Source organism: Aquarana catesbeiana, linkage group LG02 (assembly GCF_042186555.1).
Source record: "Aquarana catesbeiana isolate 2022-GZ linkage group LG02, ASM4218655v1, whole genome shotgun sequence".
NCBI classification, from domain to species: domain Eukaryota; kingdom Metazoa; phylum Chordata; class Amphibia; order Anura; family Ranidae; genus Aquarana; species Aquarana catesbeiana.
Window position 1 is genome coordinate 303,410,609 of NC_133325.1, and position 25,939 is coordinate 303,436,547.

Sequence of the window (25,939 nt, forward strand, 5' to 3'; positions counted from 1 at the left end):
TTAAAAAAAAAAAAAAAAAAAAAGTACATTTTTCCTAACCTGCAAAAATGTGCATTTTTTTTTTTTTTAAAAAGGTGAACATATCTTTTAAGAATAGGCTGGTCACAGTACATCGACAGGTCATGTGACAGGGCTCTTCTCTTGGGACTTTCATTGAAAAAAAAATTGGGCTTTGGAGCCTTAAAGCAAGCCAATTAATAAACACATTTGTAAATCACACGTGTGCCAGTGTTTTTTTTTTTTTCTTCTTTATTTTACTTTATTTGTATTTTTTTTAAGTTGTATGACTGCAATATGGCCCTATTGCTTGCTTTATAAATGTGTTCCATGGTAATGATTTGACAAGACTAGCGATTTTGGAATCCCTGTGGTACAATTGCTTGTTTTTAAGACTCACCTCCAGCCTTACCTTTTAGTCTTGCACATTTTGTACATATGTCCTGTTCTTTACTATAAATGCTTAGTCTGATTTCACTGCTCAGTGTCTGCTTATCACAGGATGCATTCGAAGGTAAGCAAGTTCAACAGAACCCCTTTCCTTCAATTAATTTAATTTCTTTCAATTGTACAGGCTCAGCATTCCAGTTGGGTATTAGCTAGAGCAGTCTTCCCACAAATTACCCTGATTGCATCAAGGTTTAGGGCTATTGAAAGGGGTGCAGAGGTAGGACTCTATTTTCATGAAGCTACATAGAGTGCCCTGACAATCCACCTTCCCAATTCCCAATCGGCAATTATCTGCACACATTGCATAGAAAGCAGAGACAAAGTTTACTCCCTCTTTGGTATGTCAATGGAGGGGAAGAAGGCAGAACAAGGGAAAGCAAAATAAAAGCAGATTTAACTTTAAGATATTCCAGGTTACGTGGTATAATTCTAAATTTCAAAATGTGCGCTGCGCTACTCAACAGATTTAGGAAAACCTGCAAATGCTACAATCAGAAAAAATTTGTGGATAGTGGGAATATTAAGTGCAGCGCTAATTCATATTGTGTGTGTATATATTAAAAAAATTGTGCAAGTATGCAAACAGTAGGTATAACACAGACTGTGCAAAATAAAATAAAGTACTAGGAGCAAACAGCAATAAATAAGTAAAATACAATTTATAAATTGAAATTGCTAAAAAGTCCACGTATGTGAAATGGCTATGTGAATAAATAACCCATAAGGGAAAACACAAAAAAAATGGTCCAAACAGGTGAAATGAAATCACTAGTGTTTAGGTAGAAATCAGTGTTGAAATTGAAGATGTATTCGACCTCTATCTCTACCCATAGGTAGACTGAACTAGCTCCACATTGCTGCGCTTCTTGGATGTATTTGTAATCGCATACCTCATCTCGCATCTCACCTGTTTATATCATCATTGATGTAAGTGTTCTACCTTTAACAATAAAACCCTTAGTTGATGGTTTTACACTATATGGCAACCTTTTTCTTTTTATGAATGGTGGAGTCCATGATTGGGTCCGATGACAAGGTTGAATGGAAGCTGACCTCACATGTTTCCTAAAAGTGACTACGTTCCCAGTTGCATGCCTGTTTGACTCTGCCGCTGGCATTGGGTCCACTGAGTCCGGTAAGAGTATCCAATTTTGTTTCATCGGTGGTGGATTCACAATCAATGGTGATTCCCTTACTGGATGATTGCCTATCTATCAGAGGTCGAATATATCTTCAATTTCTACCTAAACACTTGTGATTTCATTTCACCTGTTTGGACTGTTTTTTGTGTTTTCCCTCATGGGTTATTTATTCACAATGCCATTTCACATATATGGACTTTTTAGCGATTTTAATTTATGAATTGTATTTTACTCATCTATTGCTGTTTGCACCTAGCACTTTATTTTATTTTGCACAGTCTATGTGGTATAATTGTTACATGGTTAAAATTCCATTCTTCTGTTTCCAGGCTTGACCAGTTAGAGCAGAGACCTAGGACATGCTTTGGCATTGAAACAAACTTGAGTACTTGGGGAGAGCCAGATTAGGATAATACATTTAGAATTAGACTGCAACTCACAAAGTGATGGTAATAAAGTCTTCAGCACAGTATAATATACATTTTTAAACCATAAAGTTTTAAAATGGCCATTATGATGGAAATACATATTCCATTGCTCCTTTGCTGATTGTATTTTTATCCCTTTTCAGATTTTCTTTCATCCCCTTTTAACTTGCGCTGCATTCATTTTCATTACATATAAAGAGAAAATGTGCATGCCTATATAATGAGTTATAGACCTAATCATATAGGGAAAATATTTTCAAAAGAAATCTCTTGTGATTTTGATAAAGAAAGTTAATGGCATATCTGGAGGTGAGATGATTTTAACAATCATATATAATTCATGAGTCTTTTTTTTTCTCAGGTTCTGTGTTGTGAATGCATTTATTGATGATTGTCATGTAAGCTCCACAATACTGTGAACAATTCCCCATAATCTAGTTTTCTTTATGCTGAAGAAAAGTCAATAGAACTGCTGGGTATCTTTATTTGATATTGTAAGCTGAGCAGTTACAGGTACATAAGTTCAGTAGCATAAATGTTTCCTTAAATATATGTACAAATGAAACTAATATTGGTTGTTGCAGGAGTAGCTCAATTTTAGATTATTACAAATATATTTGAAATGTAATTCATGTAACGTTTATACATTTCTTTACATTTGAGAAATATTTCAGCGTGCTGAATACTAGCTGCTATGGTTGCTTCCAGAACTAAAGATTCAATTCTAAATCCACTTTGGGAACACAGCCTATTTTAAGCAGGGCTGAACAAATCTGTAAACCAAGCTTCAGAATGTTGGCTCTCTGATATGGACTCTTCTTGCTGCCACAAGCTTCCCCAAGACCAAGCATCTTAAAGTGATATTAAAGGCTGTTTGTTATTTAAAAAAAAAAAAAGTCATGCTTACCTGCTCTGTGGAGTGGATTTGCACATAGCAGCTCCAATCGGATCTCCGCTGGCACTCCTGGCCCCTCCCTCCTGCCGAGTGACCCCCCCCCATTGCAAACCCCCTTCTTTCTCCTGAGCCACTACTCTGTCCATTCAGATACAGAGCATGGCTCGGTCCTGCCCCAAATCTCTGCTCATTGGCTCGCTGGTCAGCCAATAAGGAGGCAGAGAACCCGGAAAGCAGCAGCTCTTGTGCACATTGCTTAACTGAAATGGGGCTCAGGCAAGTATAAGGGGGGGGGGGGTTCTGCTGTACACCGAAGGTTTTTACGTTTTATGTATAGAAAAATCTTGAGCCTTTACAACCACTTTAAGTTCATAACGTGCATCTAAACCCAAGAACAATGTAGTATGTTATAGCTTTCTTAGCCTTTGGGTGTGGTGGCTGCATTCATTTTCTATTTTGAGATGAAGTACATTTTCTGCAAGAACAGAAATTGGCTATTTGTGTCAGAATTCCAATATCCTTGTAACTTTCTGTGCACTAAACGGAAATCTCAAAATTAAAGCGGTATTAAACCCCAAACCAAAAATGTATTATATTGCAGTTTATTAATCATTAGATGTGGTGACTGCATTCGTTTTTCTTTTTAGGCTTTTTCCCCTCTGTTTTCAGAGTGCTCCACTCTGGATGAATGAGCACAGGGGGACACCTTTGGACAGCAATCTGATCAATCTGGGGGAGGGGAGTGTTAGATGGACTAGCAGATTTAAATGCACTGACATACTGAAAAACTCCAACTAACACTTTAGAAGCAGTTACAGCAAACAGTTTTTTCCCTTTTGGGATAAAAGTCTTACAAACATAAAAGCTGATTGCTGAGAGCACCCCTGCTAGTGTTAAATGATTTGTCCCATCTCTGCAACTGATATATTCTGCTGGAGAGCTTGTTCTTTTGAAAAACAAAAGACTTGGAGGCTGGATCACCAGATGAAAATAAAAGCAAGCCTAAAAAAGAAAACTAATGCAGCAATCTTATCTAGGACATAGTAAGCTGTAATATTCATTTTTGGTTTAATATCACTTTGTTTCTCAGCTATCTTTTGTGAACTGTAGAGGAAGTAGAGGTGTTTGCAGACCAAATTAGGAGAGCAGCTTAGAGGACAATGCTGTACCTCCATAGATACAGCGCAGCGAGTGAGCATTGAAACAAGGACGTGTCACTGGCTGAATCGTTATATAGAATTACTAATGCAGCCAAAAAATAGCTGTAGGCTGCAACATATTACATTTTAGTTTTTGAATTTAGATGCATAATGCATAGTTTTATGGCTTTACCTGGAATAGTTACAGCATGTTCAGGATAAATAGAACATTGGTCATGGCACAGAACTCCTCATAGGACTGGAGCTTTGCTCAGACGAAGATTTTTCTGCAGGCAATAATATACCGTATATGTATTTTTTTTGTTACAGTTTGAGGAAGTAGAAAGTTACTAGGCACCCAGCTTTGTTAGTCCTTTACTGTTTTAAAGTGTATTGCCACTTTTTGCAGTCAAACTTGAGTAACCCCCATTGCTCACACAGCAAAAAAAATTTAAATTAAACATTCTTACTTTTTTTTTTTTTTTTGGAGCAGATTTATACATAGCACACTATAGGTCACTTATATTCAGTATAGTCTGCAAAGTGCAATCAATCTGTCCAGAGAAGAGCACCTAATCAAAGTTGAGCTTCAGGCTAAATAACATGAACATTAAAGTGTTTTGTGTATCTTTTAAATCTTGGGGCCCTTTTTTGTATTTCTTCCAGATCTGTGCAGCAATACATAATGAAACAACTCCTATACTTTGTCTCTGTGCAGGAATTTCCTGTACTATAGACCAGTCACTGCTGCACTCTCATTATGCAACAATGATATCACCAACAAAAAAGTAATGTCTGGGTTTGCAAAAGCATTTGGTGCACACTAAATAGATATAAATTCTTTGAGTTCAGCATTAATACATCATTAAATGTATTATTAAATGCATATACCTGAATATGACCTGGTATCTGCCTCTTACAATCTTGTCCTGGACTGGGATAGAGAGAGGCAGAATAAGGAGTCAATTTGTGCTAGCATGAAGCATACTTATAACAAGATAAAGCCGAGTGACAGATGTGCTCATCACTATTCTGATTCCCCTGTCGCTGTCCAGGGTGGGACTAGGTTGACCTGGACTCAGAGTAAGTGGGTAAAATGATAGCCATCAGTCTGAGGACATCTAGTGGCAAATCTATGCAGTGAAGCCCAATATTGCAAAAGCTGTTTTTGTTTTCTCTATTCATGGACTATAAAATATTCTTATTTTTGGTTGGAGTTCTGATTTGAAAATATATCCACTTGTACCTCATATCCCCTTAACCCATATCCTCCTACAAGCTGTGAACCTAACAGATTTTCGGGATGCTGCACTCCTAAAGCTGGAAGTCGATGGGCCTTTTGCTGGGGACTTGATTGATCGAAGAAATGAAGAATATATTCTTGTACAAATTGTTCAAATGGACGATCCCGGTTCAAGGAGGCGTCGCCCTACACAGGTAGGAGTCTTTATATAAATGCATATGAAAACATGTTTGTGCGTTTAGGACTTCTTGGCCTAAAATTTTACAATATGAAATGAGGCCAAATGCATTTTGGTTTCTGAGCAATAAACCTCTTCAGTGCACTGTTAAGAGGGTATTGATCACATAAGATGAATGTGATATTGTAATGTGATTATTTTGCTGAAGCATGCAGATGTCAGTATAATGTATAAATGGAACTTGCCTCCAGAGTCACTATTGATCAGCAGTTTTGGCATACTTAATCAACCGTCCCAGATTTGCTGGGGCAATTCCACTTTTAATTCAACTGCACTGCAATGCCTGTATCCCGGGTTTAGTTCTGGGACCAAGGCTGCGGGGACGGGGAGGGCTGGGTTCAGCTTGGGAGCAGGTCAATTCTGATCTTTTTTGTAGGAGCCATCCATCAGAATAACTTTATTTCAACTGGTCTCACACCAAGCAGCGTTTAATGTTTCAGCACTGCTTGGGCTAGCAGATCAGTCACCATGGCCAGGGTGAGTGTGGGAAATGAATGTAAATATAAGAAATCAAGCAAGCATTTAACTCTGCAAGAGGCACATTACTCTACTTCACAATGGCAATGCAAGTCAAATAAAACACGCATGCATGTATATTTTAAAAAGCATTATTTTCAAACCACTCATTAACTTTTTAATTCAAAACAGTTAACGTAGAGTGCAAAATGTGTTATATTACATCTAGCGTCTGTGCCACCCTACATATATCCTGGTGACAGCACAGCTTACATGGATCAGAATATGGCACCCTTCTTATACTGTAATAGAATTAGTCTTTTTTTAAAATTCAGACCTGGTCAGCTGACCATGCTGCAGAGAAACCGCTATACACAGGAGCAATAACTTTGACACCCCCATGTATAGGGCGCAGTAAAAGTCATGGAGCTACATTAAAAGTAATTAGATGCTACCTTGTTCTACTGCAGACATATAACCCCTTTGTTCCTCAAATGTCAGGCACAAGCTCCTAGCGTTCACTAACCACTCCAAATACATCACACTTCGATCCAAACTGTGATAATAGTTAAAGTGTAAAATGAAGTGTCTCTGAATAAGCTCCACGTGGGAGTAAAACAAGTTGACGTTTGAAAGTACTGTACCAGGGGTCATAGTTGTGTATCGGATCATTCACTAAACCTATACAATTATTTTTATCATTGTGAGTGGCTACCCCTCTTCTCTAAGAATTAAAATAAGATACAAGTATGTTTTTTGTTTTGTTTTTTGTTTTTTTTACCATAAAGAGTTGCTATGTTTCCGGAACTATAACCGGTCTATATTATGTGGTTGGGCCAGCTTTGTTAGATAATGTTTATGCTTATAGCATTTTTACATAATTTCTTTGTGCGTTATGATTCCGCACCTTTAAAACAGGAGGATCATTGTTTATTTTTACTACCAGTTTTTTATTACTTTTGTTTTTCTTTAGCTCCATGCCTACAGCTCTTATTATATGGGTTTAATTGTGATGTTGGATTAAGGATATGCCTCTTGTAGAACCATGCACATTTTTAATGACCTGCCCCTAATTAAAGTACATTCTCCCCCTGCAATGGTTTGCTGCATGCACAGCAAAAAAGGTGTCCCCCTTCTTTTTTTTTTTTTTTTTTGCAACTAGATTGACGTTATAAACATTCCCAGAAGCAAAGCAGCAAGTGTAGTGGGAAATTGCCATGGAAGTGTTTAAAGAGGAACTGACCTGTGGAAGCTGTGGCAGTCAGAGGGGGTGAAGGACTACAGGTAGCTACCAGTACAGCCTGTGGCCTCCCTGGAGCTGATCTGTTCCCCATTATTGACGTAATATGCACTGCACACCTGTGTGGAGCAAGCCATCTTGGTAGATTATTTTTGCTTTCTCATCAGAATCTCCAAAAAGGAAACTGAGAAGCACAGTAGTGACACCATCCAATCTCACTCAATCTCCTGAGACTGCCAGTCAGCGGCAGCATTGCCTAAAGCTGGCTATAGAGGGATCATTTTTATTTTATTTTTTTAAACATCCAGTCGGCTGATCAAAAACAAAAAATGAACAGATTACTCCATTCACAAAATTGAGGTGGATGAAGGAACCCTCTTTGCTGCCCTCTTGTTTTCTGACAGTGGGACTCATCCACTGTCAGAATACACTTATCAGTGCTGTAGTCAATTTGGCTTCAAGCGCTGATCAAATTGAAGTTTTCCAACATTCCCACTCAAGAGAAGCTAATCATTTTGAACACAAAAATGGCCATAGATGGATCAAAATTTGGCCAGTCCCTGCCGAATCAGCAGATTTTTGATCCATCTATGGACCAGCTTTATATCTCACACTGCAAATATACAGATATAATGCTTTAAGCCAGATACACATGTACCGGCAAACCTGCTGAAGTGGCCGAATTTTGGTTTGTGTTTACTCATGTCTGTTCAACAGAATCCAGTGCTAACAATTGGCTTCTGTTGAATGGTCCTGCTGGAAAACCAGCATTCGATCAGCACCAGCAGGCAATGGCTGCAGTGTTGATCAGTGTATTCAGAATACAATAGCACAACGTAGGGGAGATCTCATTGCTTGTATGGAAGTGGGTATCCGTGAGGTTTTTTTTTTTTTTTTTCGTTCAACCTGCTGGTTGAACAAAAATAAAAAACAGTGTATACCCTGCTTTAGTCAAAGAAGTGATTAGGCACCCTCCCATACCAGGAAGTAAACTATTGTTTTTCACAAAGCATTCAAAACCATAGGTATTTTTGCATGGATCAACTTGGACACATTAAACATTTATCGATGTTTCCTATTATAGCAAATCTCCAATTCAGGTCCACTGTAACGTTTAAAATCCTAATTTGTAGTGGGGCAGATGTTCAACAAATATATCCAATGGTGAGTAATTGAGAGTAACAATTTATAATTTACAGGTTATGTAGATTAGTATACCAGTATACAAATATAATTGTGTAGTGCTAGCATACAAACATAGAAATATCACTAGTTTATAAGTGGCCTTACAACCTTAAAGCAGACCTTTTAGAGGTTGAAAACCTCAGACATGAAATATGAACAAAGAAAATCCATCTGCAGTGTGTACTTGTCTCTATCCAGAGCACAACATGGCATTTCAGTCTTTTGCCCCATTCCCCTATCAGCATGAATCACTTCTGATAAGTTTTCCTAACACTAAGAGAGAAAAGGTGACGGGAGGGAGCTCCAGCCCACAGCCTGTGATTGACAGAATCGGCTATGTTTCTGTGTGCTGTGTGAAGGTGGACATTTTCTCTTTCCTTAAATCAGCGCTCTCCTCACTGAGCTCTCCAGAGTGTAACATCAGCTCTCTGCCCTGTTTTCTTAACAGACTAGCTTTTTAAGTTCTGGACTTTAAATGGATGTGGAGCAGAAAAGACTGCAAATAATCAGGTACAACTTATGTAGGAGAATGTTTCATCTCTGTGTATCACCTGAGGCCAGTCCCTTTTACTGGTTATATGTAAGAGTTTACAGAACTTTCAAAGAAAGTGAAAGATCTGCCCAAGGACTATCCCCATCCACAGAAAATGCAAATAAAGATCAAATAAAATTAAATATTAGGTGAAAGAAGGTTACTTGGCTAACACCCAGACTTTGATGGGCTTGCAAAGGTGAGAGTAACACCACTCTGCTTTACTGTGTAGTTCTTGGAAAGCTGAGTATTTGCAGATCCTGTGAGAATATGCTTCTGCATAGTGCTGGAATGTTTTCTTGAAATTTGGGATCCTCCACTTTCTGAACATCCCACGAGAAGACCAAATTACACCACCAAAGTTCACACGTGATCGCATGAAACTGGCGTCCAAGGTAAATATTGTCCCTTTTTTTTTTTTTTTTTTTTCTTTTAAGGTTTAGTTTCTTTACAATGGTTTTATTGACATTTAGGGGCGGTGTTTATGCATTAAGCAAAAAAAAGCATTTTTTTTTGTTGCATTAACACAATAAAATGCTATGGAATTATCATATTGCAATAGATAAGGTGTTGTCAGGCTCCACTTGATTTTTCAGAGAAAGAAGATTTTGCAATACTAGTTACTGAGTGGATATGGGTACTTTACATGATGTGTTTTAAAATCTCAAATAGTAGAGAATGCCTTTAAAAATGCATAAACTAATACACACGTGTGTTTTGGGGCTTTACAGGTTATCTATAACTGGACTCTGGCTTTGAACTCAAGAAAAAATGAACACATTGTAAAGCAAAGGACATTTGAAATTCTAAACGGGTTAGTTTCAAATAAAGGACCAGGTGCTTTATTTCTTTTTGTTCTGTTAGTTTCAAAGTTTTATATGATCATTATAATGAATGCCTCTTAAGCCCCCTCCCTAGGGAAAGAGAGCCTTGACTGATGGGGGCATGGCCAGGTGCTGGACAAGGGGAACGATTGGTTGAAACATGGGGATGGGATGGGCCTGAGCTCAGGGAACGTGTGCCTCAGGGAATTCTGGGTCTTTAGGAAGAGTCGGTTGGAAGAGCTGCCCACCCTCCTGCCCCCTTTTTTCCTCTGTTATAGTATGTCACGGCTTGCTGTGGTTTCTTGACCTTGCCATCGGTTAAAGTTGCTGTAATGGGATATGCCCTTGATGGAAAATTGGAAGTAGGCTGTCTGTTCAGCACTTATGGTAAGGACAGGCCCCACTTCCCTCTTTTGGTTGAGCGCTTACAGTACGACTGTGACTGACACTGGTTAAATATGTTCACGTTATGTGGAATTTAATAAAGCTGCAGCCTTGCCCTTTCCAACCTAATGGTTGTAAATGTCTTATTTAATGGGGTAAAAGGTGATAGGTTGATTGGGACCTAGGCCCATTGCGCCTCAGTAGTCATGCATTATTGATGAATAATAACATTACACCTGTAAAAAAGATACATACAGTTTTTTTTTCCTTACCTAAAAAACATTTTCAGAGGAAGGAGATTGAAGAATATCTTAATGTGGTTTGTCCATTGAACTTGGGAGCAATGTGCAGGAAGAGTGGCTATACCTTTTCCCTACACCCACAGAAGTCCTCCGATGTGACCACCTAATTTGAAGCACATCTCTTGGCTGTCTGAAGTACATAAACTATGTGTGATTCAACAATGAATTTAGATAAAACTGAACTTTGGGCAAATTACTAAATCACAACAATTTTTAATACATTCATGTGTGTAAAAATATATGTAATTTTCTTTTAAAGGGCCAGTTTATCTGATACTGACTCTACTTGTTTTATACACCAAGTCTCTCTCTGATTATTTTTTTATTATTTTTTTTTTCTACCCCCTCTGGCGTGAAATCTCCCTGCTGATATTCTTGCAACTACCTGATAATAATCCTGCCTCCATCAAAGGTTGCTCTTGTAATTTCTTCATAATGTAAAATAAATAAATCTATAAGGAGAGTTCGGACTCCTTCATAATGTAGAGATCCCACCACAAGAGTCTGACAAATATGAGAAACTTTTAGGTAGTTTAACGTAAACATCGGCAAAAAACTGAAATAGTTTTGGATAGACAAATCCGTTATTAGTTAATAGATTTAGTTGTGTTTTGTCTGCAGTTTAGCTTTATTTCTTTATGAATTTTTTAAATGCATATGTAGTGGTCAGGAAAAATGTTTTTGCATTCTCATGGGGTGTTTCAAATGTAAGAATGCAATATTTTGCTTCTTAAAGAGGTGTTCCAGCCTCCTCCAAAATTAAGTCAGCAGCTACACATACTAGTATGTGTAGCTGCTGACATTTAATAGGACACTTCGCGGTTCTGGAATCCAGCGATGTCGGCACCCCAGCTGATGTTTCCATCAGTTATCGGGTGCTGCCATTGCCTGTAAGGGAACCCGGCAGGCTTCACGGCCAAGTCCCTACTGCGCATGCGTGAAGCATGCTGCACACTTACTGTCCCAGCATCAGGGGAAGGGAAGAGAGAAGGGGGTCGGACTTGTGACGTACCGCGGCGAGGTTTGATGGAAGTGGGGACAGGGTACCAGTCACAAACAGGTACCCCCCCAAAGGGTGCCAAATGTGGCACCGGGGGGGGGGAAATTAGATAAGTGAAAGTTCCACTTTTGGGTGGAACTCCGCTTTAATGTGATTGTAAACTTTTTTTTCTAACAAACCTGTTATACTTACCTGTTCTGTGCAATTGTTTTGCACAGAGCAGCCCCGATCCTCCTCTTCTCAGGTCCCCTACTGGCATGCCTGGCTCCTCCCCCTGCCAAGTGCCCACCATAGCAAGTCTTTTTTTTTTCTATGGTGGTGCTACCCTGCTCCTGAGACAGCACTGTGTTTCCATAGAGACAGAGTGTGGCTCTGTCATCCCCCTGCTCCCTTCTCACTGGCTGTGATTGACAGCAGCAGGAACCAATGGCTCCTGCTCCTGTCTCTGAGCCAATGAGGAGGGAGAGAGCTGCTTCTCTCATGCACCTTGCTGGATCAAGATTAGGCTCAGGTAAATATAAGGGGGGGGGGGACTGCACAAGAAGGTTTTTTTACCCTGATTCAGAGAATGCATTAAAGTTTAAAAAAAAAAAAAAAAAAAAAAAACTTCAGCCTCTAGAAACATTAAATTCCCTGCTGATATTGTGTAGACTTTTAGTTGATATTTAGGAAGCTTCATTAGACAGGTTTTATCTTGTTGTTTACTACCATCATTTAAAATCTTGCACTAGTCTCCTTTTTTTTTTTCAATTGTTTTTTCAATTGTTCTTGAACTTGCTAAGAACATGGAGGTGATTTAACGTTCAAACATACAGGAAATGCTTATGTTCCTCTTGCAGTAATGGCCTAGCTGTAAACTTTTTTTTTTTTTTTGAGCATCAAATTTAATTTCCTTTTAAGCACTGAATAAAAGCATGTTTATATTCATTCTAGCGACTCAATCTCGATAAATATTCAAGCCTTTCTACAGGAGACCCAGCTCGTTCCACTATCTTTATCTCATCAATACCTCAGTGCAAGCATAGAGACACAAGTAACTATTGCAGCCGTTATCTTAGCAGGAGTTTATGCACTAATTATATTTGAGGTAAGCCACCCTGATTTTTTAATGTACTCCACAATAAACACTTTTACAATACACAGATTGATGTATACCTATATAGTGAGGAACTGTATTCATCTTGCCTGGTAATGAGTGCACACAATAAAATATAACCTATTTGTTTCTTTAGTAACCCGCAATGCTGCTGTATTTTCTATTTCCCCATTTTACTTGTTTGCATTATACATTTGGCAGCCATTTTCATTTGGCAGCTAAACCTGCACTGGAGTTTTGGCTTGAAAGCTGGCTTGTCTGTATTTATTAAAGGATGATGTAAAACTTACACTTTAATGTAATTAGCCAATGTATGTTTGAGCAAAAAAACAAAAAAAAAAAACTCTGCAGTACATCTCTGTAATAAACACTTTCCCACATGTTATCCCTTTTTAAAATGCTGAGTACAGAAAAATATCTGATCCTGCCAGAAATTTACTGATCTAATAAATTCCTGTTTGACAATCAGCCCTGCTTGAGTTCTTCCTGCTGGACTATAGAACACCTAATCTTCTCTTTGTCTCCATAATATACAAGGAAGGTATTCTTAGACCCCTTTCACACTGAGCCTCCCCGGGCGTTAGTGGGGCAGTTTTAACCTCTGCTAGAGGCCAAAAAGGGGTTAAATCTGCCCGCAAAATGCAGCCGCAGCAGCGTTTTGCTGGCGGTATAGCAGCGCTGCACCATTGATTTCAATGGGGAGGAGCGATGAGTTCACTGCTCCTAATGCGCTCCAAAGAAGTTGCTGGCAGGACTTTTTCGGTCGCCCTACCAGTGCACCGCTCCAATGTGAAAGCCCTCGGGAGTTCTGTGAATAGGCAATCTACAATGACACATAACCTTTCAGGATGTTAGCTTGCAGTTTTCAATTAACTACTAGGGTGCTGTTGTCACTCTGGGTGGTTCATTGATGCTTCCTATTGTGTGACAGTCTGCAGGAGCCTAAGATTGCATATGTGATCTTTGTAAGCTCCTAGCAAATAATAAATGCATATATATATATATTTTTTTTTTTTTTTTGTACCTGCAAAAAGTTGTGCATTTTTATATTTTTTACAAGGTGAACTTATCCCCTAAAGTGGTTGTAAACCTGGAAAAAAACAAAAAACAAACCCTGTAAGACAAAGGCATAATGAGCTAGTATCTCATACTAGCTCATTATGAAATACTTACTTTAGATGGAAGCTGTTGCAGTGGCCCAGAATACTGCTGTAACTGGCGACATGTCTCACAAAGTTATTTCCGGGTTTGCGGACTCCGGTGCTGTGATTGGCCAGAGCCGCGATGTCACTCCCATGCATGCATGCGGCACGGCTGCTGAAGTGGCACGAGCGAGCCATTTCTTCAGTGCGCATGCGCCAATGATGTCGGCTCTAGCATATATGGTTAATATCTCCTAAACCGTGCAGGTTTAGGCGATATTTACAGTACCTACAGGTAAGCCCTTATTGTAGGCTTACCTGTAGGTACAAGTGGTGTAACTAGGTTTACAACCACTTTAAGTGCTGCAGAGGCTCTTGGGCACAGTTCCTAACTAAAACTTAGGATTACTGGATTTCTAGTAGGGCTAAAATGTAATGTTCTGAATTTGCAGAATTGTCAATGACGGAACATGGGGAAATGTGCGTGGTAGTTTTTTTTCTTTTTTTTTTCCCCTACATATATGCTTTAATTGTAATAAGGTAAGTTGTATTTGTATTTGGCTTGCTATAATTACACTATCTCATATCCATACAGTGGCATATTTTACAAGTTGATGAACCAGAAACAATGATGCCAAGTCTTCTGTAATGCATTTTCTAAATGTTTTTTTTTTGTTTTGTTTTATTCACTTAGATTGTCCACAGAACACTAGCAGCAATGTTGGGCTCTTTGGCAGCACTGGCAGCTTTGGCAGCTGTGGGTGATGTAAGTTAACAAAAATATTAAGATCTGCAAACTTTGTTTAGCAAAATAATGAAGCATGGCATCTAGAGAGAATAGAGTACACTGTAGCTTCCACACATTGCTAGCAGATATTTTATGGATGGAACTGTTAAATCTACTACAACCTAGTAACTAGGATAAATGACCGCCTAAAAATCCAAGTTGCCCTTGATTTGTGCATTCTTGATCTGAAGAAATACTTGATTTCACTGTCTGTATATCTTGATGTTAAAGATGGATAAACATACGCAAATTTAAACTCCCTTCTAGATCTCAAGAAGTGTGAATTTCTGTATATTTACTTTTCAGTCTCAATGTCTATTAAAGCAATATTAAAGTCTTTTTTTTTTTTCTTTTTTTAAACTGACAAACATGTTATACTTGCCTGCTCTGTGCAATCGTTTTGCACAGAGCAGCCCGGATTCTCTTCTTCTTGGGTCCCACGCTGGCACTCCTGGCTCCTCCTTTCTGCTGGGTGCCTCCACAGCAAGCAGTTTGCTCTGGGGGCACTCAAGCAGGCATGCTCCTGAGCGGTGGCTGTGTGTCCATTCTCATGTGGGCTCACTGGCTGTGATTAAAAGCAATGGTAACCAATGGTTTCCCCTGCTGCCAAAAGTCAATCAGGAGTGAGAGTCCCCGGAGAGCCAAGGCTCTCATGGACATCGCTGGATCGAGAGGGGGCTCAGGTAATTATTGGGAGGGGGGGGCTGCTAAGGTGGCACACTGAGAAGAGGATTAGTTAGGAGCACCTGCGGGGGACCCTAGAAAAGGATAATTTGGGCTGCTCTGTGCAAAACCATTGCACAGAGCAGGTAAGTATAACATGTTTATTAAGACAAAATACCCTTTAAGATTAAAAAATGGAATTCCTTCACTTTTGTAAACTATCTCTCATATTGATATTAAAAATACTTATTCTCTTGATTTCTGAAACTGTACTTGAGGCTAACCGTTCAAAAATAATGGATATTCACTTCAATATTTCTGGTCTCTCTTGTGCCTATAATAAATCACAAAATACGACACACTTTGGATTGGGCCAGATTCTGACGTAACAATAAGGAATGCAACCTTATTTTATTACAATTTGCTGTGTTAAAGCCCAATTTAAATCTGTTTAATAATTGTTAAACCACGTAAAATCTTCAGAGTCTGGTGTCAGGCTTCAGAGAGGACCAGTACTATTTGTGTGTGTTGTGCAGGGCTGCTAAGTCTGTACAGCTGGCCCTCCTGTACCGGGTCCCATCAGCTCAAAAGGAGGGCCAGCTGGACTGTCATATCACTGACGATGATTTTCTTGATGCGGCTGCAGGTAGGGTTGCCACATCATCCCTTTAATCCAGGACACATATTAATTACACAGGTTCTGATCCGGATTTAATGCAGATAAGGCACCAAGTGAGTTTAATTACCACCTTAATCAGCCACAGACCCTGTGTAACGAATGTGTTTCCTGGATTAAAAGGATGATGTGGCAACCCAGGCACGTTTTTCATGTTTCCCCCATTCCCAACGGCTGCCGGGTGGTCTACATCATGCTTTCTGGGCCCCATCAGTTCATTCACAGGGGCCCAGGAAGCTGTGAAATGGAGGGATTTATGAAAAAAATGCGCCGCGCCTAGGGGTGTAACTGAATAACTGTAAATCTAAGTACAAATCATAGATAATAAAGAGTGCAAATCAAATAGAGCCTAAAGCTCTGATCACTTACTAAGATCAACTGCTGTGTGAATCCTAAAGCTCTGATCACTTACTAAGATCACCTGCTGTGTGAATCCTATGAACAAACACACTAACAAATAACTAGTGCAATAAAACACAAAGTGCAATGTGCATAGAAAAACGTAATAAGATAAATATACAATCCACAGTGATTAAAATATAATCATTCCTAATAAGGTGTATATGCTAAAAAATGTTACACATATGTAGATCCACTGTGATTAAAATGAAAAAGAAAAAAAAAAAAAAAAAAAAAAAAATTTTTAAATAAAACAATATATATATTCGTAAAGCACAAACAAAGTAAATCAATCACATGCATGGGCGAATTGAAACTATAATCGCCCTAATAAAGGTGTTCAAATCACATCCGTGAAAGAATCTTCCAATCCAGTAACATAAAGTGACCAAGTTCAAATAAAAGTCAGTGTAATGGTGATGGTTCAAAGAAAAAGTTCCGGTTTTGAATCAAACGTGCCCAAGAAAAACATGCTGTGAAGTGCCTTGGTGACCCCCAATGTGATTGCGCTCACCTTGGAGCGTGTGACACAGGTTTTAATTGTGTCAATACACGCTTTTGGAGCCACCCCTGGGCTCAGTATTAGGTACAGCTGATTCCCACACTAGATTCTTTATGGCTCCACTCACATCAGACCATATAAAAGAAAAAGGCTAATATAGTATAATACCGTAGGATACTTTTATTAAAATCACATCCAATCCCCACATGGGGTACTCACATTTATAAGGTGCTCATGTGCACCAAACATAACATAGGAAAAAACGGCTGTGCACAGGTCCTGTGTCGAAGACGCGTAGGGGAGGGGCCAGGACGGAGCGATCAGCACAGAGCTGGGTTGTGGAGCTCTCACACCCTGCAGCACGCCGCACAGCCGTTTTTTCCTATGTTATGTTTGGTGCACATGAGCACCTTATAAATGTGAGTACCCCATGTGGGGATTGGATGTGATTTTAATAAAAGTATCCTACGGTATTATACTATATTAGCCTTTTTCTTTTATATGGTCTGATGTGAGTGGAGCCATAAAGAATCTAGTGTGGGAATCAGCTGTACCTAATACTGAGCCCAGGGGTGGCTCCAAAAGCGTGTATTGACACAATTAAAACCTGTGTCACACGCTCCAAGGTGAGCGCAATCACATTGGGGGTCACCAAGGCACTTCACAGCATGTTTTTCTTGGGCACGTTTGATTCAAAACCGGAACTTTTTCTTTGAACCATCACCATTACACTGACTTTTATTTGAACTTGGTCACTTTATGTTACTGGATTGGAAGATTCTTTCACGGATGTGATTTGAACACCTTTATTAGGGCGATTATAGTTTCAATTCGCCCATGCATGTGATTGATTTACTTTGTTTGTGCTTTACGAATATATATATTGTTTTATTTAAAAATTTTTTTTTTTTTTTTTTCTTTTTCATTTTAATCACAGTGGATCTACATATGTGTAACATTTTTTAGCATATACACCTTATTAGGAATGATTATATTTTAATCACTGTGGATTGTATATTTATCTTATTACGTTTTTCTATGCACATTGCACTTTGTGTTTTATTGCACTAGTTATTTGTTAGTGTGTTTGTTCATAGGATTCACACAGCAGGTGATCTTAGTAAGTGATCAGAGCTTTAGGATTCACACAGCAGTTGATCTTAGTAAGTGATCAGAGCTTTAGGCTCTATTTGATTTGCACTCTTTATTATCTATGATTTGTACTTAGATTTACAGTTATTCAGTTACACCCCTAGGCGCGGCGCATTTTTTTCATATATCATTTATCGCACGGTCATGAATACGTGATCTGCGCCTGCAGCCGGGTAGCTGTTTGGTTGAATTTCCATTAAGGCACTGGATAATTGTGGCTCGCAGGATTTTTTTCCATAAATGGAGGGATTTATTTCTAATTCGGAGTGCAGGCAGATTAACACCACCCCGCTTGCATTTGCTGATAATGACCATAAAGTTCTGGCCCTGGCAGAGTGATATCAGTTACAGAAGCTACTTCACTCTCTGCCTCCTTCAGCAAGGCAGGCACCTCAGTCAGGTAGGCTGTACGGGGCCCCATGGTTTCTATCAATGGCCCTGTGTGTGTGCAACAATCTCACTGCAGTGGTGCACCGCAGTTCCTGTTGGGTCACAGCTACAATTGTGCAATAAGCAGGGAGCGTGCACTTTGCAAATCGCACAGCTATACAGCCTATAACTCAGCGAGGGGTTGCTGGACCACCGAAGAGAGACTGTTGATTACACACAGATAGCAGTGGTCCTCCCGGTAGCCCTGCCAATTAGATCTGAAAATTTTATACTGCTGTTGGAGGTGAAGTTATTTGCAAATAGCACTGAGACCTCAAGTAAGACAATGTTTTTTCATGCACCCTTTAGTTATCTCTGAATTGTAACAAAAAACTTAAATTGGGCTTTAAAATGTCTTTAATGGACTGCTAACACTTTATGAACTAGTGGTATACAGACAAGAGTTTGCTGACCACTGGACCTTGTTAACATCTAATTCGAAGTCAATTGATTTGTCTTCTCACGGGAAGCATTTTTGCTAAGCAATGTTGGTATTCAGAAGGGACTGTTACTCTTTTGCAATTTCTGTTTACATACCGATACTTGTCCAATGGAGCCTACAGAGCCCATTCTGCAAAATGTACCGAGTAGGACTGTAAGGATATTATTTAAATTCATTTTGTCTTAATGTGGTAGTTCTAGCACTTGCATATTGTATAAAAAGACATGGAATAAGCTGAAATTCTCTTTCTAAAGCAGAACTTTAGAACACATTACCTTTTTTTTGATAATGAGCCTGAATGGCATGTACAGTTTAAATTTTAATCCACTACATTTATACAAATTGGTACCTTTTTTTTGTTGCGGACCATTTGTAAGCCTTATTAAACAGATGTAATAAAAGTACCAGATGTTCTACAACACACAGGAAAATTACAATTATTAGATAGCACTTAAAGGGATTTAAGAATGGCACCAAAGAAAATCTTTAATCAAAAGCTATTTTTTTCAGGAGCTAATATTAGAATTATGGAGCCTTTTTAAATGTTCTAAAAATATTTTTGTATAGTTGAACAAATACTGATGTGTCACAGTTCATCACTTTGGATGTGATCTAGCATAAAAAAATACATTATTATGCTAATAATAATTTGCCCTTTTTCCATGGTTAAGCAATGGTGAGGTCGGCATTAACGTAAACACATTGATTTGTCCGACAAGGGCAGAAGCACAGGTTCACATTAAAGAATATCTGCTTCTAAATATGTCTGATATATAAATTTTATTATCCCAATGACTATACAAAGGAGAATAGATTGTCAGTTTCTTACAAAGGGAAGAAAACACTATAAATATAGGAAGGGTTTCTTTACATTGAGATTGACTGGGTTGTGTAATGCCCTACCACATGAGATTGTACCTATAGGCTTTTCTACAATTACTATGTCGTCAGACCATTAATTTCAATAACAATCATCCCATAATATATGCGCATTTACTGTATGTTAGGCATGTTATTTATAAATTCCTTCATTGTGTAGACATCCAAAAGCCCTGAGACTGCTGCTAAACAAACATTGCCGTCTTGAATGTGTTGCTGGCAGCCTCAGAGCTGTCCATAGTATTACCTTTACCTCCTTTCCTTGAAAATAGAACAGTTATACAGGAAAGTGAAGGGAGGGTTGGAGTGGCTGCCAGCACAGCCAGTAAGGAGGCATTCCTATGAGGAGAGGACTATGACATGCAAGAAGGCAGGAGATTGTGCTAAGATATTTACTAGTCCATTTTGTAGAAAGTTAAAATGCATCACCTAGCAAGAATTTAATAATAATAATAAAAAAAAACTTTCCAAGTAAGTATGTAAATGCTTTTTTGTACTTTTAAGTGATGGGATCTCTTTAATGAATTTAACAAAATGAGAAAAAAAAATATCCATAGTGCTCACCGTAAAGTTTTTTGTTTTTTTTACTTTCATTGTAATAACCCCCAATTAAAATAAGTGTTCAGCAAAACTTCAGCAATGCATCCACATATACAGTACATATATGTGTGTGTGTGTGTGTGTGTGTGTGTGTATACAGGGGCGTATCTGCCATGAGGCAAATCAGACATTTGCCTTAGGTGGCAGTTTTCAGGGGGGCGGCGCCAATACCTCTTTCTGTTACTTCACCATGCTGCAATGACCCCCGCAAACCCGATGCCCTGCAGCTGTCGGCTTCCCTCCTCTGCCCTCCCGCCGACTTTGGGAGCTGCAGGGCATTTATAGAGGAATTGGTTTGTCCAAATAGATCCCCCTCTGCTCCTCTGACCCTTCCTTTAGCGCCCCCACCTCCCTGATCGCCAGGCTGTTCCATGTAACTGCTGGCCTGCTCTCCCACTTCCCCCTCCCGCAGCTGCTAATACGTTAGATGTGGGTGGGCAGGGGGTTGCTCTGTGCAGCAGCTGGCCAGCTCTCCCACCTCCCCCTACCACCGGCTGCTGCTGGTGCAGGAACTGTAGCTGGATGGAGAGCAAGGAGGGCAGCTCCGTGTAGCGGCTGGTCGGCTCAGTCCACCCCCCCTCCCACTGGCTGCAGCTGCTGTTAGCCCCTTTCCTGAAAGAATACAGACAGCGATCACAGTACTGATCGTTTCTGTATTCATTAATCAATGTGTTTACTATATCTCATTTATCCACAGTGCAGTTTTCAGTCCCTTTCTCTGTATCAAAAAAGAGACATTAGAGGTTTGCTTAGACCCCTAATGTCTCTTCAAAGCACCCCCCCCAAAAAAAAACATTTGAATAATAAAAAAAAATTGTACATATTGTAAATGTTTTTTTTAATAAAACAAAAAACATAGTAAGAGCCCTTGTTTTTGGTGTGATTAGTGTCAACGGACAGGAAGGGGTGGGAAAAACTTAAATGGGGTGGGCACCTGATTTCAGTCTTGCCTAGGGCAGCACAAAACCAAAATACACCACTGTGTATATGTATGTATGTTATTTATATATATATATATATATATATATATATATATATATATATATATATATATATATAGTGTGTGTGTGTATAATGAATATTGATAACACAAAAACTTATCTTTCACTCTTGGTTAGTGTTTGGCTAAAGCCATTTATTATCAATCAACTGTGTTTACTCTTTTTAAGTCGTAATCACAACAGAAACTACCCAAATGACCCTGATCAAAAGTTTTCATACCCTGGTGATTTTAGCCTGATAAAATGCACACAAGTTGACACAAAGGGGTTTGAATGGCTATGAAAGGTAACCATCCTCACCTGTGATCTGTTTGCTTGTAATTAGTGTGTGTGTATAAAAGGTTGAAGAATATTATCTAATATTCTTGTATCTCAGAGGCATTTCTGGATGAATAGCAAAGTCTTTGTAAATATGTCTGTGTCCTCTCTCCTAGAGGGTGTGTGAAGGAGAAGTGTGTCTGTCTTTATCCAAGGCTGCATCTCCACCAAAATGTAAGGAATTAGTTTCATAATAGAAATTGTAGAATCCTTAGTTCATAAAATATTTCAAAGAAAGTTGTTTAATCTTCAGAAAGATAAGCAAAGACAAGACTTGCATAATGACATCTGGTAACATATGGTATGGTGATGGCTTCAGGAGGAGGAAGAGATAGCAGATGTTACATTCTACAAAGTGTAGGTTTCCTTTCCTCTCTTCCTTACCTCTCTTCTCACTTGCCATTCAACCCTACTCAATTCTTATATGGTTTCATAATGTTATGTCAGCATTTCCTAGAGTAACACCCATTTTTGCATATAAGCTTATATGGCTTCAGTCTATAGATAAGTTGCATAACTCCACCCATTGTCCTGACATTGTAACTCAGAATAGAAATACTGTACCTACACAGCAAAATTACTTTTTCTCTGTCCTCTAACCTTCAGAGACCAACACTAATTTAATTATAACATTCATGTGTTTCACATATTTTTCAGAAACTTTCACTTAAAATATTAACTCAAAATCTTCTAACAATTCCCCCTCAATGCACTATAATCAACAAACAAAATACGTGCATTCATCTGAAATAAATGTCTGATCCTTTTTTTTCAATACAAGCAATACAATAAACATTCATACAATTTAGTGTGTCAGATATTGTACATAAGCATTTTCCAAAACTCTGAGATATTCCTATGGAAAAATATTTAACTATTTCATTCCATTGAGAAAATATAAATTATTATATTATTAATTTTAATTAATTCTCCATCTAAATCATGTAATATTAAAGATTTTCTTCCTTCAACTTCATAAATTCTTTGAAATATCAAATTATATTGCTTTGTAATATAAATTAATTAATACAATTGCTTCCATTCCTGGAAATTTCAATAACTAACTTCTACAATATAAGCTTTTATACATTATCCTTGACACTGAACAATTATAAATATAATAATCTACTCATCTGTAAAAACATAACTTTCCCATTATTTGTCACATTTTTATATATTCATTTATCCATCTATCCATGACCAGCAAGCAACTTTTTCGATTTTTCTTTTTTTTTTCCAACATTCCATATTATTTAATTCAACTGTAACTCTGTTTAGACTTTTCTTCCACACAAGCCTGTATATACTCTAACTATACCTTTTTTTTTGTTTTTCCTTTTATCTTATCACTGTCATCATTATTCAGACCATTCATAAAAAATTCCTATATGAGAATCACATCCCAAACATCCCCCTCACGTAATGATCGACCAATCAATATGACGCTTTTGATGCAAGTCCATATGAATAAATCATTGAAGTTCACCCAAAAATGATAGTCCTTGATGATAAAAAAAAATATTTTTTGAAAAAACAAGAAGTAGTAACAAATAGAAGTTTAGTTGTGCTTGTTGCATTGTCATGGAAGAATTAAAAAAATAACAAAGTCCAGAAAAGAACAATAATTTTCTTTAAATTTAGAAACGAAAGACATATCTAGAAAAGAAAATGAAAACAAGTATCAAATTCTTATAAAAAATTATGTTTTCCTTAGTAATTTTCATTAATCAATATAAACCATTCTAAACTGATAAACCTTTCTGTGTTTGCCCATTTTATTCTTATTTTTACCAATTATTTTTACCAATTCTTTTGAAACAAATCTATAATACCAATGTACCTTAAAAATAACAAAATAATCTTCCCAGTTGATATCTCAGTTGGCATCTCTGTTGGCATCTCTGGTACCTTCAGATCTATAATTCTTAACCATAACTTTAGCTACTGGAATAAATTACAACTTATTATTATTATTATTATTGTTATTATTATTATTATTATTGTTACACACTCATTAGAAGTAGAAATCTCATTCAAGACATAATTACTATTTAAATTTAGCAAAGGCCTAGCCATGTTTTGTGAACAAACTTCTGAGATACCTGTACCTGTTGTTTGCAACCACACTTCTTCCTATACAACAGATTATATAAATAACTAAGTATGCTAATCTCAAAAGACATCTTGTCATTAACTCAAAAAGTTAACAAACCCTATGTTTAGAAAATAATAAAGTTTTTAAAATAAAACTATTGCAGGTATATCGGTCACCCAATCTTTACCTTTTTCTTGAATCATCTTACCCTATTTAGACTTTATAATACTATTCATACGTTCTACAATACCTTAAGATAATAAGAAACAAAAATTTACTAAATACCTAAAATTGCATACATGTCCTTCATTACCTGTCCCATGAAATTTTAAATCATTATCTGATTCCATGGTTTGAAATCCAACCCCAATGGAATATAAAATAAGTTCACAACAACTTAGCTTTTGTTACAAATATTATTTTTTCTAGAATGACCTCTATTAATTTATCAAAAAGAAACCTTAACTAAAAAAAACATCCTTGTATCCTCCTTTAGCAGGTGAAAAAAACGAATATAATCAATCTATATAGATTTGCCAAATCCCTCAATACTTTGTAGTATCAGGTTACTTTTTCCTTTTGGATTGTTCTATAAACAAATAAAACAATATTCAGAAGTTTGATGACAAAGTGTTCTAAAATGAGTAGTTCAGAATTTCTTTCAATAGCTTAAACAAAAAATCAGTCAGTCAGGTACCTGCCTATGCAAAAAAATTTCATTTAAAAATAACTCTATCCATTATTGTTGCAATCAATTATTTTTACAATAAATTTTATCTCTTTTATCAGTCTGTACTGATTCTAACTAAGACAGGCATGTCCAAAGTCCGGCCCGCGGGCCAATCGCGGCCCGCGGTCCGGTTTCGGACGGCCCGCCTGGTAATTTTGACATATATATCTTTTGTGGCCCCCAACGAATCCCCGAGCGCCGGGGGCCATAAAAGATAGATATGCTGGCTGCCTTGGAGGGGGCGGGACAAGCGCCGTACAGGATACAGGAGAATTTCCTGTTTACACGGCGTCCTGTGTAAAAGGAAGTCCCGTCTCCTGCGCTGCCATTGGACAATTGTTTTGTCCATCATAGGAGGCGGGACTTTCAATTAAAGAGGCCGCCGTGTAAACAGGAATTTCTCCTGTATATCTGTTGGCGCTCGTCCCGCCCCCTCCCTGTCTCCTCCAAGGCTGCAGATGGACATGAATCAGGCTGCACTGACAGCAATGGTGAGTCTGCATTCATGTCAATGTGGTGGGGGCTGCCGTATTTATGTCAATGTGGTGGGGGCTGCATTCATGTCAATGTGGGGGCTGCATTCATGTGAATGTGGTGGGGGCTGCATTCATGTCAATGTGGGGGCTGCATTCATGTGAATGTGGTGGGGGCTGCATTCATGTCAATGTGGGGGCTGCATTCATGTGAATGTGGTGGGGGCTGCATTCATGTGAATGTGGTGGGGGCTGCATTCATGTGAATGTGGTGGGGGCTGCATTCATGTCAATACGGTGGGGGCTGCATTCATGTCAATACGGTGGGGGCTGCATTCATGTCAATGTGGTGGGGGCTGCATTCATGTCAATACGGTGGGGGCTGCATTCATGTCAATACGGTGGGGGCTGCATTCATGTCAATACGGTGGGGGCTGCATTCATGTCAATACGGTGGGGGCTGCATTCATGTGAATGTGGTGGGGGCTGCATTCATGTGAATGTGGTGGGGGCTGCATTCATGTGAATGTGGTGGGGGCTGCATTCATGTGAATGTGGTGGGGGCTGCATTCATGTGAATGTGGTGGGGGCTGCATTCATGTGAATGTGGTGGGGGCTGCATTCATGTGAATGTGGTGGGGGCTGCATTCATGTCAATACGGTGGGGGCTGCATTCATGTCAATACGGTGGGGGCTGCATTCATGTTAATGTGGTGGGGGCTGCATTCATGTTAATGTGGTGGGGGCTGCATTCATGTCAATACGGTGGGGGCTGCATTCATGTCAATACAGTGGGGGCCACATTCATGGCAATGGAGTGGGGGCCGCAGATGGGCACTGATTAGGCTGCATTGATGGGCACTGACCCTTATTTTGCTTCACAGTTCTTTATTTAAAATTTAAGATTTTTTTTCCTGAAACTTCATTTTTAAAGTGAAGGTGCGTGTTATAAGCAGATTAAATCCGGTATATCCAAATAACACGCCCAAGCTCATCTATTCACCACACACAGCACAAAGGCAAGAGAATTCTTGTTGGGCCGTGTATTAGTGCTCGGATGGACACACTTAGACCAAATTTTAATGGTTTAAGAATGTCAG

The 25,939-nt window shown here is 38.6% G+C and overlaps 1 protein-coding gene across 2 annotated transcripts in view; it reads left to right on the forward strand.

Annotated features, from left to right (window-relative positions):
* OCA2 (OCA2 melanosomal transmembrane protein) overlaps positions 1-25,939 on the forward strand; it is a 698,229-nt gene that overhangs the window by 339,843 nt on the left and 332,447 nt on the right. For both annotated transcript variants that reach the window (XM_073614631.1, XM_073614632.1), the window contains 4 exons: positions 5,331-5,488; positions 9,677-9,759; positions 12,389-12,542; positions 14,388-14,459. In XM_073614631.1, the coding sequence (XP_073470732.1) occupies positions 5,331-5,488; positions 9,677-9,759; positions 12,389-12,542; positions 14,388-14,459 (467 nt within the window). The remainder of the gene's footprint in view (positions 1-5,330; positions 5,489-9,676; positions 9,760-12,388; positions 12,543-14,387; positions 14,460-25,939) is intronic.